This window comes from Anneissia japonica, unplaced genomic scaffold (assembly GCF_011630105.1).
Source record: "Anneissia japonica isolate Jap-2015-1 unplaced genomic scaffold, ASM1163010v1 scaffold287754_len4335492_cov202, whole genome shotgun sequence".
In the NCBI taxonomy this organism is placed as follows: Eukaryota; Metazoa; Echinodermata; class Crinoidea; order Comatulida; family Comatulidae; genus Anneissia; species Anneissia japonica.
In genome coordinates, this window is record NW_022705543.1 from 3335574 (window position 1) to 3351260 (window position 15687).

A 15687-nucleotide genomic window follows, 5' to 3' on the forward strand; every position below is an offset into this window, starting at 1 on the left:
CCTCTGCCACTGCCACTTCTAGGCGGTATTCCAGATCCCTTGATTATGATGGGCCCGTCATAGAAGTTAGTTTAACAAATTGCTTTTTATATTTGTAGGCATATAATGTATAAACTACTAGAACGTAATCCTGTTAATTCGACTTACGTGCATGTTCCTCTGCACAATCAATTTCGTCGCTTCCGTCCTCACAATCAATTACGGAATCGCATTCGTAGCCGCGGTAAATGCATGCTGTTTCTGGCGTTGACCATGTCGTACAATTAAAAGCGTAGTCTAGTGACCACCAATACGCGCATGTCCTCTCTATAGCCATGGTGTCAACTGAAACAAAACAAAACAATTATGTGTGAACGATAGACAGTTTAGAGGCTAAACTGTCAAAATTAAAACAATTCAACGTAGATGTATTTCGTGAAATACAATCAGTCAATTTAATTCAATATACCAGGAAATCATGATATCAAACTTTTAGTTGGGTAACACTGATTTGTATATACATAATCATAATTGAAAACTAATATATCAAATCCTGGACAAATACTGCAAAGCAATCTTAAAAGTTGTTTCGTTTTATTGAGAACGCACCGCACATGACGTGTGCCACTGATTCAAAGGTGTAGATTTTAAATAAAGTTTTAACCGTACTCAGATAATTAATAGGCCTGTTTTTTTTTAATCGTTACGTGCCAATCATTTCGAGGCTATACGAAACTTCAGCTTTTAAAGTTACAGTATTAGCCATACTTTCACATTATTCATCAAAGTAAAAATAAAAGCCAAATGCAACTTACTGTTAATGAACTGTATGCAAAGCGTCACAAGGAAAACTACGAGGAACTCTGTTTTTGCCATTTTCTTTATAAACTGAAATAAAAGAATAGGCCTACAGGTTAGTAGAGCGTGAGCCGTGCCGCAGGAAAATTATGTGTACACCATGGAGTGGATGGGTGAGAGAAATGAGTGCAACTTGAAAGGGTTCGGTGCAACGAGGGAATAGGTGAAACCATCAGGGTTGGTACGGCAATGGGGAGCTCCATATTATGGTTCCAACCTTTAGAGATGGGTGTTAGGAGATCCGTGCAACAACGTGTAGAGAATCAGTGACACCATAATTTATGGTACAGCCATAGAGGGCTCTGGTATTAAGTATGGAATGAGATTTGGAAAGGCATCCCAACCTTAGATTGGCATCAAGTGGATTACTGAGTACCAATATCTTCAAAAATGAACAAATTCATTATCTGCAGTAATTATATGTTTTTGTTTTTTTACATATCTGTAGGAACTTCATTCTCATAAATACAGCACTATTGAATACCGACCATTCAAAGCTAATCTACAAGATACTTAGCTAAAGTATTATTCCCTTTCTCACAGTGCTCAAACCAAAATGTAATTCATTGCTTATCACACCACCACTGTTTATTTTTTAATCAGAACACAGGTACAAGTGTTCATTGTATGCCCGCTTGTATTTCTTAAATATAAGGTCCCGTGTTCGAATCAGATTTAAGCCTACCGTTTACAATCTATAAAACGTTTCATACCCCAAGACGATTTATAGGTTATCTTTTTATGTCTTTCATTTTGTTATAGTAAATTATAAAAAAAGTATCTGATGAGGTCTCGTTGATAAGATGCTTAAAATATGGTGTCACATTGATCTCTGTTCACGCGCAGTGTCCGTCGAATACAAATGTTGTGTCGGCATACATAGTGTGAAATCAATTGCCTCCAATAGACCTTTCCGGAGTGTCAATCAAACTTAACAACCGACTAATCGGAACAACGCTAGAAATACGCGCGCGTCTCACAAACACACGTGTTGTCCCACAAACGCACGTGTTCGCGTATGTTTTAACACTGCCGTCTTGTGGGACCTTAGCAACAAAATCCAAGGGGCGGAGCTTAGCGGAAAGGTCTATTGGATTTGAACTTGCAACGAAAGTCTCAATGGATCAGTGGTTAAGGAGACTCCCTAGACCAGACAGTAGAAGGTTCCGGGTTCGAATCCACACTCGCAGATCCCTCTCCTTTACCATTTACAATTTTATATCACGGAACAGTTAAAATTCATTGTGTTGTTCTATTATTTTGGTCGAGGCTAAATAGTTTTTAAATATACATATAGTTTATGTTGATTTATTGATTCAATTTTTCCTACATGGTATTTTACAGCATTTAAAAAATTATGTTTTTATTTAATTTTATAATTGGGGACCATTTCTTATTTATTGATAAGACCAAAAGTCCCCTCATAAAAAAAGCGCCCAACAAATCGATCATTTTATCTGTTATTACTCCCCTATGTATATTCATTACTTATGAGACGCTCGCCTTTCACCCATAGTCTTGGGTTCAAAATCATATAGCCGATCACGATTTTCTTTTTCACGTCCTGATTAAGACCATTGTTTCATCCTATGATTCAATCAAACTAACCAATCAGAACGTTTTATTTAATAGTCAGGAACACGCGCATATCCCAAACATTCGTAATTTTACGTATACTTACGCTGTTTAATGTCTGACAAATTAACAACAATAACTAAGACGGAGGATTTGTCGTCCATTTCCCGTTAGATGGGACACAAATATTTGACGTTATGTTTAAGTGGAAAAAATATATTCACCGGCATTAATCTCAAGTTTTGTCTCCATTCCTGTTTTCTGTCGCCATGCTGTATAAATGTTATAATTGCTTAACAAATAGATCACACATTTACACTCAAGTATAACTCATAATTATTGAGAAGCCATCGAAACGATTTATCTATCATGATTATTGAGTCTCCATATGCAACTAATCACTGTGTTGTTTTCATTAGGGGATACTTACCTAGATAAATCGACCGCACCCTCATATTTAAGCGTATATAAAGTCAGTGTTCAAGCTGCGGGGCTAATAGAGTTTGTATCTAAAGTAGATTCGCTGATCTTCTCTAACAACTTATCACGTCACCATCATGAGGATTGTTGGTTTGAGTACGGTCATCTTTATTATCATGTTTTTCGCTCATGGCAAAGGTAAGCAAACTGATTGACACTATTGAATCATTTCTATTAATAAAAATAATCTTACTGTTCTTATAATAATTATTTATATATTTTTTTATATTTGTTGTTAATTATTAATACCATTATTATTATAATTGGTATTTGGTATCTTATCATTATTAATTCTTACTTCATAATAGCAGTTACTAGTAGTACAGGTCTAGTGAGTAGTTGTAGTAGTAGTGTACTTTTTATAGAAGAACCAGTATAATTTTGCACAAGCTCGAAGTTCTTATTTTTGCTGATTCCGGGCTCAAAATATTCTTATTTTACCCAATTTTAAATATAGAAAATTATTGTATGCCTACTGTACAATAACATAGAGGCTAGGCTTATTACATAGCCACTCCTACTGCGCACAGAAGGTACAGAAAAGCCCAAACGAATTTTACGAATTTTTGTGCTTAATTTTGTTCTAATTTTTTAAGCAATTTCAGCATCAGTAACCTTATTAAAAAAGTAAAGTAGTATTATTATAGTAACATCAGCATTAGTAGTAGCAGCAAGCAGCAGCAGTAAATGTTGTTTTTGCTTTTAGCTATGGATTGCGATAGCCTGAAGACACTTTTACCAAGTGTATTCGAATGTGCAACATCCAAGGAATGCATATTCACCGAATGGGAGTGCGATTCACAAGTAGACTGCATTGACAAAAGTGATGAACAACCTGAGAAATGTCTCGACGAGTGGAAAGGTAGGTCCTAAATTTACAACATGATCATTTACTTATATGATACAGGTCTCTGCCGCTATGCCTTGAGGAATACCTGGAATCATCGGAGAAATCGAACTAGTGCTTTACAATTTATTTATTGGAACTTACAGGCTACTTATAGTTGTATAGTTTAATATTATATATACATATATATATATATATTATTATATATATATTACATTATAATATTACATTATTATATCATATGAATTTAATAATTGGTTAGCCTTCAGTTTTAATACTAATTGCAGTGTCTTGTCCAGGGTTTTAATATTAGTAGGTCTTTGTACTTTCAACGATACAAAAGATAACGTTCGAATAAGCATATTGGTTTCGTTGGGTTTTTCACTTCATAGAATTATTATACAAATACCAAGAAGTACGGTATTAAGTGATCGGCTATATTTCCCCTAATCCATGACGTCAATAATGCACACACACACACACTTACCTATGGATACTTTCACGAGACGTGTAAACTTTATTTGCAAACTTTTCAGTAACACACACCCATTATTATTATCATTCTTGTATCATTATTGGCTTAGCGACAGGAACTGACAACATCCGCAGTTCATTGTCTGATGAAGTGTAGCTGACGTCTCTTATACACATCTAGATGTGTATAAGAGACAGCGATCAATCTAGATGTGTATAAGAGACAGGAGGAACTGCGGAGCCTATATATTTATCGGCCTGTAAACTAAAGTATAAAGTTCCTCTGGACCCCTGCTTGGACTCCCCTGTCGGAGAATTTCCAGCAAGGTCGTCGGGGAAAAATCAAATCTCGAGCGCCGAAAGTAGGCCTACAATGAAAATATTCCTTACTAAGCTGTAAGCGGGGGAAAATCAAATCTCGAGCGCCGAAAGTAGGCCTACAATTAAAATATGCCTTACTAAGCTGTAAGCGGGGGGAAATAAATTCCCGAGCGCCGAATGTAGGCCTACAATTAAAATATGACTTACTAAGCTGTAAAATTTTAGGGATTAAAGACTGCGAGCAGTGCTACACACTGCGAGGTGTTGTATACTATTGCGATCGTATGGGTTGAAGTGGTGGCGCCAGCTCTTCCCGACGGTTACTGGTACCTCCGACAGGGGGACTTTTAATATGCTAGGTTTTCTATCAAATTATCCTCTTTATAAAAGAATCCCATATTTAACACAAAATTTATTGGTCTTTGATAAAAAATTTCCCCGACAAATTTATATTTTTCCCCGAGCTGTTGGGGGGGGGGGGGTCGGCTAGGCTTCCCCGATGGTGGGTGGGGAAGAAGTGAACCTCTTGTCGGGGAGCTTAGACCCCTCGTCGGGGAATTTTTGGCGCCGCCCCTGTGGGAATCCGGCTCTGAGTACCGGTATAAATTTTCTTAAGCCTACTACACCTCCACCACCATCACGCGAATCTCACCATGACGCTACATCATTTTAAAATGTTGCATGACAATTATTGTAATCATGATAATCAGTGCGTCCTAGGTAGGGGAGATAGCTGATTGGAAAGGTAATATTATAGGTGATATTTAAATATCACCTTTTTTGCCAGAATTCGTATATATTTCCCTTTATTACGATACGCAAACATTGTTTCTTGATTTCCTTTATAAGTAAGTGATGTGTATTATTAATTAAATATACTTTTTTTTCTCAGAATCGTGTAAAGATTTCTTCAAACCGTTCGTATGCAACAACGGTATGTGCATTGATGGTGGCAAAGTTTGCAACGATATACCCGACTGTTCTGACGGAAGCGACGAAAATAACTGTTCCGCCTAGAAGTTTAAACGGAGCAAATATAACCTCAATTATTTGTACCTCATTCTTGAAACGGGGACCAATGTTCTTCCAGCCACTTAACCCAGAACTTCTCGCATCGGCCTCGTTAAACTATCCTTGACTGAACGAAACTACCCCATTCTTGCAGTAGGCCAATAGTATATTGATTCGATTTTCTGATCGGTTCAGTAGTATTTCTGCGGCGGATGCAAGGGGGAGGGGTGCAGATTGTCGTAAGAAAAATTATTGTTGTATTACATTGTTGATATGAATTATTGGTAAGATTTTTAAGGTAGGAGAGTGCAATTTCCGGACACCCAGGGGTCCAAATTCTTAAAATGTTCGCACCTCAGCCTCGGCCCCAGCCATGTTGGTGCTGAGGTGGAGTGGACTCTCACGCACCAATGGGCGCGGGTCAGTGTGGAAACCCCCCTCCCCCACATATTTTTTAAGGGGATGGGTTGGTCCCTCTCACTTTTCGTGAGTCAAGAAGATGCCTGAAAATTGTTGAAATAAACTGCACAAATGATCCAGATTTTAACGAAAGAACGCTGTACAGCCAGAGTAGGCCTACATCTTATTTTATAGCACGATACCGGTATCTCTGCCCACAAACATCTGAATTACCATAGGTGTACACGACTCGCGTGCGCGTGCATTTATTAGGCCTATATTTTGAGTAAGTATGAGAAAAGGCGTGCAAAAAATAAGATTGGTTTTCGGCACATGAAGTAGGTAAAGTAAATACATCAAAGACAAAAGTTTTATTTTCTATGGTACATCACAGCGATTAATTAGATCGATGATAATGATGAATTTTACTATATAAGAGTGTCATAACCAGCAATCGAGAGGTAAATATTCCCCAAACTTTTTCCACCTCAACCCCAACTGAGATGAGTGTGGACTCATGGTTTTGAAGTAGGTAAAGTAAGTACATCAAAGACACTGTTTTTAAGTTTTATAAACATCACTCATATTAATTAGATCTCTGTAGTTGCCGAAAATACATGATTAAAGATCATGAGAGATTTGCTGGCGCTTCATTTAGACTATTTAATGATGGTCTGATGATGAATTTACTATAGTGTCATTTCCGGCCATCTAAAGACACTATTTCCTCAAATTTTCACCTCCAAAATGTCCCTCCACCCCACCACCTTCCAAAACAGATCTGCGCCCTTGCATGCACCCCTACCGCCAAATCCTCGATCCGGCCCAGGGTTTTCCAATCAGACAATTTAGATTCGGTGTGAATGCGTTTTTAACCATAGATTGTGAACATGTGGTTTAGTTAATGATACACATTTCTCAATTTATGTTATTGACTTTGTTTTGAACTCTCAACAATAGGCGTCAAAAATATCTCTTGTATGTATCTTATAAATAATGCATGGATAGCCGTAGCATAGAAATCAGTGATATGATTATATTGCAAACGGAAAATAAGTTACCTTGCCGTTATTATATCTTCAGCATACAGATTTCCCCTGGGCCTACAGGCATAAATGAACTTATTCTATCTTTTAATACAAATCTTATGGCAGATTAAGATTATAATTTTATGTGGTTGTTACAGATAGTTATATTATTGTATCTATTAAATGAAGATAATAAATCAATATAAAGTACATATAATTTTGTGTTATTTTGATACTTCTATTATGGAGAATCAGTTTCTTTATGGAAATGGAAATTATTATTTTCAGGTAAATTCAATGATGTTGAATAAAATGTTGATAAAACCAAGAAATATGGTGATGATGAATTGGTGAATTGATAAAGATCAATAAAAAAAAGTGGGGGGGGGGGGAATAATAGGATGATGATAATGATGACGTATTCCTTTATAACCCTAAACAATTTATAAGTCGAATCAAAATAATATCAAACCAATGTGTACCCAGTAGGCCTATATCACTGTAAAACCATCGTGGATGATTTAAACGCAAAGCTCCCCGCAATGTTGTCATGTCTTTGGTGAACGTTTAGAAGCTAAACGTGTTTAGGTTTATGACGTGTTTAGCAAGATGTGCTAAGGTATTTGACATCACGATGTCAAATACCTAAGCACATCTAATTCTAAACAGGTCAAGATCCTAAGCACATTAAGATATACCGTAGGCCTATCTAAATACGTTTAGATTTCTTAAACGTGTCACCAAAGACGGAAACATTGCGTCCACCACGCTGTTTTTACAGTAGGCTTATATGAAGTTTGAAGTGCCGTTTGACTGTGATTTATCAAAGCATAAGTTCATGTTTTTTTTGGTAGGCCACTGTATAGGCTAGGAAGATGACCCTCACTGTGCATAACGGCATTCAGGACTAATCTTATCAATATACCGACTCAGAATTCGATATCAGTTGTTTTACTATCGGTTTTCGGGGGATGTTTGCATACATATGGGTTACACCAAGCCTATGTTTACATTCAATTTTAGGCTACACGATATGGGGTACCGTACCGTAACGTCTCGCAAGAGTCAGGCAGAAAGGTCACCAAATCAAGCTCAGCCTCACCAAAATATGGCACCCAGACTCTTGGAAAATAATATGGTCTTTTTTAAATTAGTAAAAGATTGCAAAATTGGCAAAATATGCTTGTATTCTCTAGCTATTAAATATTATCGCATTCGAGATTCCACTTTATTAAAAACTTTTAATTAAATACTAAATAAACAGGCTATGTAAAAACCATGTGATTTACTGATTGTATTAAGAGCAAATTCACACTCCAAACATACTAAGCGAAACAATATTGATTTTGTTCTTATTTTTTAAATAATTCGGTATTGATGATGTTTTAATAATGAATGAAATATTGAAATTACAGATTCAAATCAAATAAAGGATCCGTTTCAACTAATTATTTTCATTCAAACACACCTACTGTTTGGCAAAATTGGCAAAATATGCTTGTATTCTCTAGCTATTATATATTATCGCATTCGAGATTCCACTTTATTAAAAACTTTTAATTAAATACTAAATAAACAAGCTATGTAAAAACCATGTGATTTACTGATTGTATTAAGAGCAAATTCACACTCCAAACATACTGAGCGAAACAATATTGATTTTGTTCTTATTAATAATAATTCGGAATTGATGATGTTTTAATAATGAATGAAATATTGAAATTACAGATTCAAATCAAATAAAGAATCCGTTTCAACTAATTATTTTCATTCAAACACACCTACTGTATTTTAACACCATGTGAAAAAATACAAGAAGAGCAAATGCCAATGAAGATAATTAATTTGAAAACTGAACTGAAATATATTAGAATTATGAACATTACCAATCAATATCGGCATCTACATTGTTCCATGTCGATTAAAAAATAACCTGAATAAGAGAATAAATATCATGTTAGAGTGAGTCAATGTTTAATGACCTAAAAGGCCTACAGCTGTCTTCTGCTTCCCACCTACGACTAAAATCACGAGTGCTTTGAAATTTAACGATCTATCCTCTGCACGAAAGGTAGCCTACCGGTAGTGAATTTGTTGCTCGTCTATACGAGGGAGGGGGGTGGGGATCTGGCTTTGGTGATAAATTTCTCCTAACCTAAGGCTCCTACACCACCACCATCACGCGAATCTCCCATTAAGATACAGCAACTGTTACATAATAATAATCATCACATGCTTCTTCTTCGTGAACTTATTGGCATTGGCAATTATAAGAGGGTGCGAAGGTTACGTGGGGAAAGCTCTAGCAAAAAGGGTGATTTTTTGCTATCTGCTTTGCTTAGCGAATTTCTAGTGGGGGTCTGTGTCTGTCGGGTTTCGTAGATACTGTAGATACGCCACTAATGACAATAACGTTTCAGTACACTTCTCAACAGCACAGCAGTGGCGCTGGAAATTTGCCGACAAGAGGTCCGACATGCCTGACTGAGGGGTCCGAGGGGCAGAAAAAGCCTCGGTCGACGGCCCAGATAGGAACTCCCTTGTAAGGTTCACAGTGGAGTTTTTATGGCTTATTATAGTATGGTTCAAAATGTGCTTTTTATTAGTGATTGGCAGTCAGAAACAAATTATTATTTTTGTATATTTTTGATCCGACGACCTAGTCGTGCGTCAGATGACGGGACGGGGGTCCAGGCCTGTCCGACTGGAGGGGGAAATGTCCATTCTGTCCTTCCCCCTCCCACTGTCGTCACCATTCTCAACACAAAAACAGTGCATGTATGTTGCAATAAAATTGAGTGACTTACAATCTATCCATTGGCCTCGAATCAGCTGTGTGACATCGACTTACAGTAGTCCATGTGTGTTAATCATTGTTACCCTGCGAGTGCGTAGGCCTATTAGCCAATTGTATTAACATATAGGCCTATTTAATATATCTGACATTGACCTTCTTACAAAACAATAGCATTAGGAATATATATTAAAATATAATAAAAATAATATATGTATTCTGAGAAGCACAAACATGATATAAACAAATATAAGTTAGATTAATAATAATAGTAATAATAATAATAATAATAATAATAATAATAACAGCCAACGTTTTTTATGTTGCCGACTGTTTATTACCTCTCAGTTCCTATGGCGTGCCTTTTATCTTAGAATTTATCTCGCCTTATGTCTTACAGTTTTTAGTTCATCTGTTCTGTATTTTTTCAGTCATACGTATAACGCTGAGAAAGGACACAGGCGTTTCTTTTTCGTATTTGTTTTTTATTATATATTTCTGTGAAACATACGTGGAACCAACTATATATAGAAGGACGCACATCTCGGGACATCAAAGGTTATAACTCTGGCATCGAAATTCTAGGCGCCTAATGATATTTTGCACTAACATTAGACTGAAATTATATTCTTCATTTCAACATTAATTTTACCGATATTGTGACTCACTTCGCAGAAAAAATTAATAAATGTTCTGTATCTACTCAAATGTTCGTTTTGTGCACCCTGTCTCTTATACACATCTAGATGTGTATAAGAGACAATATATATACATTTATGAATGTGTGTATGTATGTATGTATGTATTACGCATATAATTGATACGCTATTTCATATTGAGTTCTAACTTTTTTTCTTTTTGTTTTGTAGAAATATGTAAATTGACCTTTGCGCCCTGTAAGCGCTGGAAATGATTTTTTGCGTACCTGGAATGACCTTTGTCAGGTCAGCTTGACGTCGTGTGTGGTTTTGGAGTCGATGATTTTGCATTTTATGCCGCGAGACGAACGTGTGTTATATCGCGAGGCTAACGTTGGTTTATCATCAATTTTTAGGTTATAGACCTGTCTTTCTGCTAGTAATGTCGCAATACGCAGTGAGACTCCAAAGTGGTGCATCTATGCCCATCATTGGATTAGGCACTTGGCAGGTTTGTATTGTATTTATTAGGAGGCTTACTTACTCCTCCTCTACTTAAAGCCCCATTCCCGGCAAAATTTCAATTTTTAAGAAAAATCTAATTTTTGTATAATGTTATAAAGATTTATAAATATAATACGGAATTGCTAGTTTAACTGAATTTAGACATTCCTAAGAATGAAAAAAATGTAAAATAAGACTGAAATTTGATTTTTTGTGTTGCGGATGAATTTTTCATGTTGATTTTGCGATAGGTCGTGAGAAGAAATATCGTAGGCGCCGAAAACATTAGCCTATCCAACGCTGCTAGGCTACGCCTAGCCTTACCTCGATTTAGGTTCTGTTATCACACATAAAAACGGCCGACATGATATTTTCCGTTGCTAGTATTGACACTTGTGAAATATAATATTTCATAGATATTATTTCAAATTTGTTAAAAAACTGATTCTGACTGAGATTTTGACACTTAACAAACATTATCTCAGCCTAACCGAACGACCGCATTGTGCGAGATGCGAAGTACAAAAAGTAATCTCCTTAGAGAGGGCGCAATTTATTGACTGTATAAAGTATACGTAAAAGCGAGAGTATTCCAGTGGATGCGATCTACAACCTCTGAATTTGCCTAGTAACGATGAATTCGTCGATAAAATGGTAATATTTTATGAGAAATAGTCTGTATTTCTCTTTTTTTTTATTCTTTTGCGTAAAACTAAAATTCATGCCAATATTTTTCCATGATTTATAATAATTGGAGTAATGCAAATGCATATTTTCTAAAAAAAGTCATTTTTAGTGAAATTTGCCGGGAATGGGGTTTTAACTACACTACTAGCCAGCTAGGCTATATGCTTACGGCCGGTACAGAAAGTAGGCCTAGGCCTGGTAGGTAGGCCTTGCTAGGTCAGGCTTACCAGACATATTTAGGCCTAGGCCAGGGATTTGTTATAGTGAACAACTCCCTGCCTAGGCCTAGTGTGGTACAGTACAATAGGAGTAAACTTTACTTCCATTGATGTTAGTGGTTGCCTAGAGACGCATTCGATAGCCCTCGCCAATGCCTAGCTAGGGCCCAGCCTAGGCCTATGAGGTAGACACATTCTCTATTTATCTTTTAGTTTTATTTAGAGCAAATACCTAGGGGTTAGGCCGGGCCTATCCTAACCTAACTTAACTAGGCCTATGCTGGCCGGGCCTAGGCTAGGTAGAGCTAGTAGTAGTAGTACTATACATAGTAGTAGTAGTAGTAGTAGTAGTACAGTTGTACTAGTAGTAGTTAGTAGTAGTAGTAGTAGTAGTAGTAGTAGTAGTAGTAGTAGTAGTAGTAGTAGTAGTAGTAGTAGTAGTAGTAGTAGTAGTAGTAGTAGTAGTAGTAGTAGTAGTAGTAGTAGTAGTAGTAGTAGTAGTAGTAGTAGTAGTAGTAGTAGTAGTAGTAGTAGTAGTAGTAGTAGTAGTAGTAGTAGTAGTAGTAGTAGTAGTAGTAGTAGTAGTAGTAGTAGTAGTAGTAGTAGTAGTAGTAGTAGTAGTAGTAGTAGTAGTAGTAGTAGTAGTAGTAGTAGTAGTAGTAGTAGTAGTAGTAGTAGTAGTAGTAGTAGTAGTAGTAGTAGTAGTAGTAGTAGTAGTAGTAGTAGTAGTAGTAGTAGTAGTAGTAGTAGTAGTAGTAGTAGTAGTATGATTTATAATAATTGGAGTAATGCAAATGCATATTTTCTATAAAAAAAAGTCATTTTTAGTGAAATTTTGCCGGGAATGGGGCTTTAACTTACACTACTAGCCAGCTAGGCTATATGCTTACGGCCAGTACAGAAAGTAGGCCTAGGCCTGGTAGGTAGGCCTTGCTAGGTCAGGCTTACCAGACATATTAGGCCTAGGCCAGGGATTTGTTATAGTGAACAACTCCCTGCCTAGGCCTAGTGTGGTACAGTACAATAGGAGTAAACTTTACTTCCATTGATGTTAGTGGTTGCCTAGAGACGCATTCGATAGCCCTCGCCAATGCCTAGCTAGGGCCCAGCCTAGGCCTATGAGGTAGACACATTCTCTAGTTATCTTTTAGTTTTATTTAGAGCAAATACCTAGGAGTTAGGCCGGGCCTATCCTAACCTAACTTAACTAGGCCTATGCTGGCCGGGCCTAGGCTAGGTAGAGCTAGTAGTAGTAGTACAGTTGTAGTAGTAGCAAAGATACTAGAAATACAAGATAGAGTTCTCCACACAAAAAAAGTGTTCCACGTGTTCCACCGAAATGCAAGGTAGAATACAAAAAATGGGACGCCCCCTACAGATGGATCTAAAAAAAACTTGTGCCAAACTTTCGTTACCAAGTCGTCGCGTATTTTATTATCAATTCTCAACAAAGATACTAGATATAAAAACAAACTGGAATAGACACCCAGACAGTGACATCGGTGAATACATAACCTCCTTGGTGGCGGTAGAAATCATTGCTATTATCCAAATAATACACAAAACAATTAAAGCATAATCATGAATCAGTAAAGCATAAAACAACAATACAGCGCAGAATCGCATGGCCGGACGCCCTCTTAGTGAAAAAGTTTTACTCCATTAGTGGAAAAGGAAGGGCGCCTTTTGCGTCTGGATATACTTAGCAACAGAAGGGCGCCCTGTACGTTGGGCACGAAGTATAGGAAACTTGCATGGTTAAAAAGAAGGGCGCCTACGTTGGGCACGACTTCTGCCTCATTTTTACAATGCGAGAACTCTATCTTGTATTTCTAGTATCTTTGGTAGTAGTTGCTGCGAAGCAGCCAATTCATATTCTTGACAGCAATTTGACCTCTGAAAGGTCATTTTTTGTCAAAAAACCTGTGCCTAAGACAACTGAAAAGCGGAGTTTCCTTCTTTCGTTCTGCCGGGTAAAATCAATTACTTTAGGCGACGTTTGTAGACTAACCTACTCGTACCAACGTCCGCATGTCGCGACGCTGGAGTACTATTCAGCTTTTTTACTATATTTCTAGGTTTCCTATTTCTACGTTTAATCGGCTCATGTCTCAGCCACAATATTTTGAGGCCAATATTATTTACGAACCCAGTTAAAATTATTTACTAGCCTATTTCAACGTGCTAATTATTACATTTAGGCGACGCTTGTTGTAGACTGGAATAATAGTGTTTTCGGAAATAAATACCATTTTATACACATGCGCAGATCGATTCGCCAGCAGCGAGTCATCGGCCAGCAGCAGCGAGTCGCCAGCAGCGAGATGTCACTGCAGCAAAACACTATTGTACACGGTACCAACGCTGTTCTAATATAGACAATGGGTCGTGTCTCATATTATTTGTTATATTTTTATTATTTAATATTTTCACTTGACTCGCAAAAAATAATTTTGTTTAGAACATTTTATGCAGTTTTACTTCGCAGCACTTCACTTGCAATTTGCAATTTCTAGTTGTAGTATTAGTAGTACTATGCCTAGCTAGCCCTGGGCCTAGTAGTAGTAGTAGTGGTGGTAGTAGTAGTACTGTAGTAGGCCTAGCCTAGGCCCCCTAGACTGGCCTACTGTGGTGAAAACCATGCAAATCAAAGCTTCATTATCAGTAAGCTTATCCAATTCAAGAACTAGCTCTAAGTTGTATTCTCATGTTAAACAAAAATATTTCATTTCAACAACATTTATTACTTTCATCTTTTCTTAGATAAACAGTAGAAAATAATGAAATTGAGCACTTAACAGGGGCGACGGAAGCATTTATTGATTGGTACTGCGTGAGAGTTCAAAACATAATAATCTCAGCTCCATCTAGGATTACATTAACAAATAGGCTTATATTTTAAAACATCATATCAGAATATTGGTACGGCGGCCGTCGTACCAGCAATAATAATATTGGAATAATTGATAATAATAGTAATTTAACATGTTAACAAGGAAAAAGGCAATGGTCCTGAAAGTACATTCGGTTTAAAAGATCAACCAAAACTTGTGTTAGGCCAGCCAATAATATAAAGTATGATAATACAGTAAATTTCAAAGCACATCAAAAACAAAGAACGGAACAAATAGGCTAGCTAGGAGGCATAGAAGTAGAATCTTGTTTATTGCATAAATTATTGTGGTGGTATTTTTTTTCTTGTTTTAAGCACTTTTTACTCCTTACCAGGCAAGTCAATAACAACATCAGCACATATTTGAATGCATTGTATTTATGAACCCACACTGGAAAGTTTTGTTTTTGGTTTTTTTTTTTTTGCATGTTTTGTTTATTTGCATGAAAAATCACTAGGAAAATAAGTGAGCTGAATCGTAATCGGCTTTTATTTTTCAAAGTGCAAATTATTGACCTAATTTTTGTGCAGGGGTATACAATTACACTTGCCTAAGTCAACTTTGCCTAACTCGGATAATTTCTAAGTCAATCTTATTTTACATGCCAAATTCTTGGGTTCAACTGTATTACCCGTGCAAGCCTTACTATACAGTCTGATCATGAACTAAGACAAACTGCTTTATGGTGTGAGAGCTATGATAAACTTGATCATGAGATTTAATATAAATAATATTTTTTATTAGTAGGCTGTAGTTAATTGAAATTAAATACATTTTCACTTGATATGCATTCATTTCTTCAGTCTAAGCCAGGGGAGGTAGAAAATGCTGTTAAAGCTGCCATTGACTGTGGCTACCGACACATCGATTGTGCCTGCGCTTACCAGAATGAACAAGAAGTTGGTACAGCTTTGAAGGCTAAGATTGATGATGGCACAGTAAAGAGGGAAGACCTATTTATCACCAGCAAGGTAAAATTG

At 36.8% G+C, this 15687-nt stretch overlaps 3 protein-coding genes across 3 annotated transcripts in view; 2 read left to right on the forward strand and 1 right to left on the reverse strand.

The window, feature by feature from the left end:
* LOC117105628 (low-density lipoprotein receptor-like) overlaps positions 1-951 on the reverse strand; it is a 2346-nt gene extending 1395 nt beyond the window's left edge. The window contains exons 1-2 of the mRNA XM_033246806.1: positions 795-951; positions 148-324 (exon numbers count right to left, since the gene is read on the reverse strand). Of these exons, the coding sequence (XP_033102697.1) occupies positions 148-324; positions 795-855 (238 nt within the window). The 5' untranslated portion in view covers positions 856-951. The remainder of the gene's footprint in view (positions 1-147; positions 325-794) is intronic.
* Positions 952-2881: 1930 nt separating this feature from the next.
* Positions 2882-7189, forward strand: LOC117105830 (low-density lipoprotein receptor-related protein 8-like). The gene is made up of 3 exons (XM_033247127.1): positions 2882-3030; positions 3599-3754; positions 5427-7189. Exons 1-3 carry the CDS (start codon positions 2970-2972, stop codon positions 5549-5551), a joined length of 342 nt encoding a protein of 113 aa, XP_033103018.1. The 5' UTR covers positions 2882-2969; the 3' UTR covers positions 5552-7189.
* A 3531-nt stretch (positions 7190-10720) lies between these two features.
* Positions 10721-15687, forward strand: part of LOC117105856 (aldo-keto reductase family 1 member B1-like) — a 6185-nt gene continuing 1218 nt past the window's right edge. The window contains exons 1-2 of the mRNA XM_033247167.1: positions 10721-10915; positions 15511-15678. Of these exons, the coding sequence (XP_033103058.1) occupies positions 10847-10915; positions 15511-15678 (237 nt within the window). The 5' untranslated portion in view covers positions 10721-10846. The remainder of the gene's footprint in view (positions 10916-15510; positions 15679-15687) is intronic.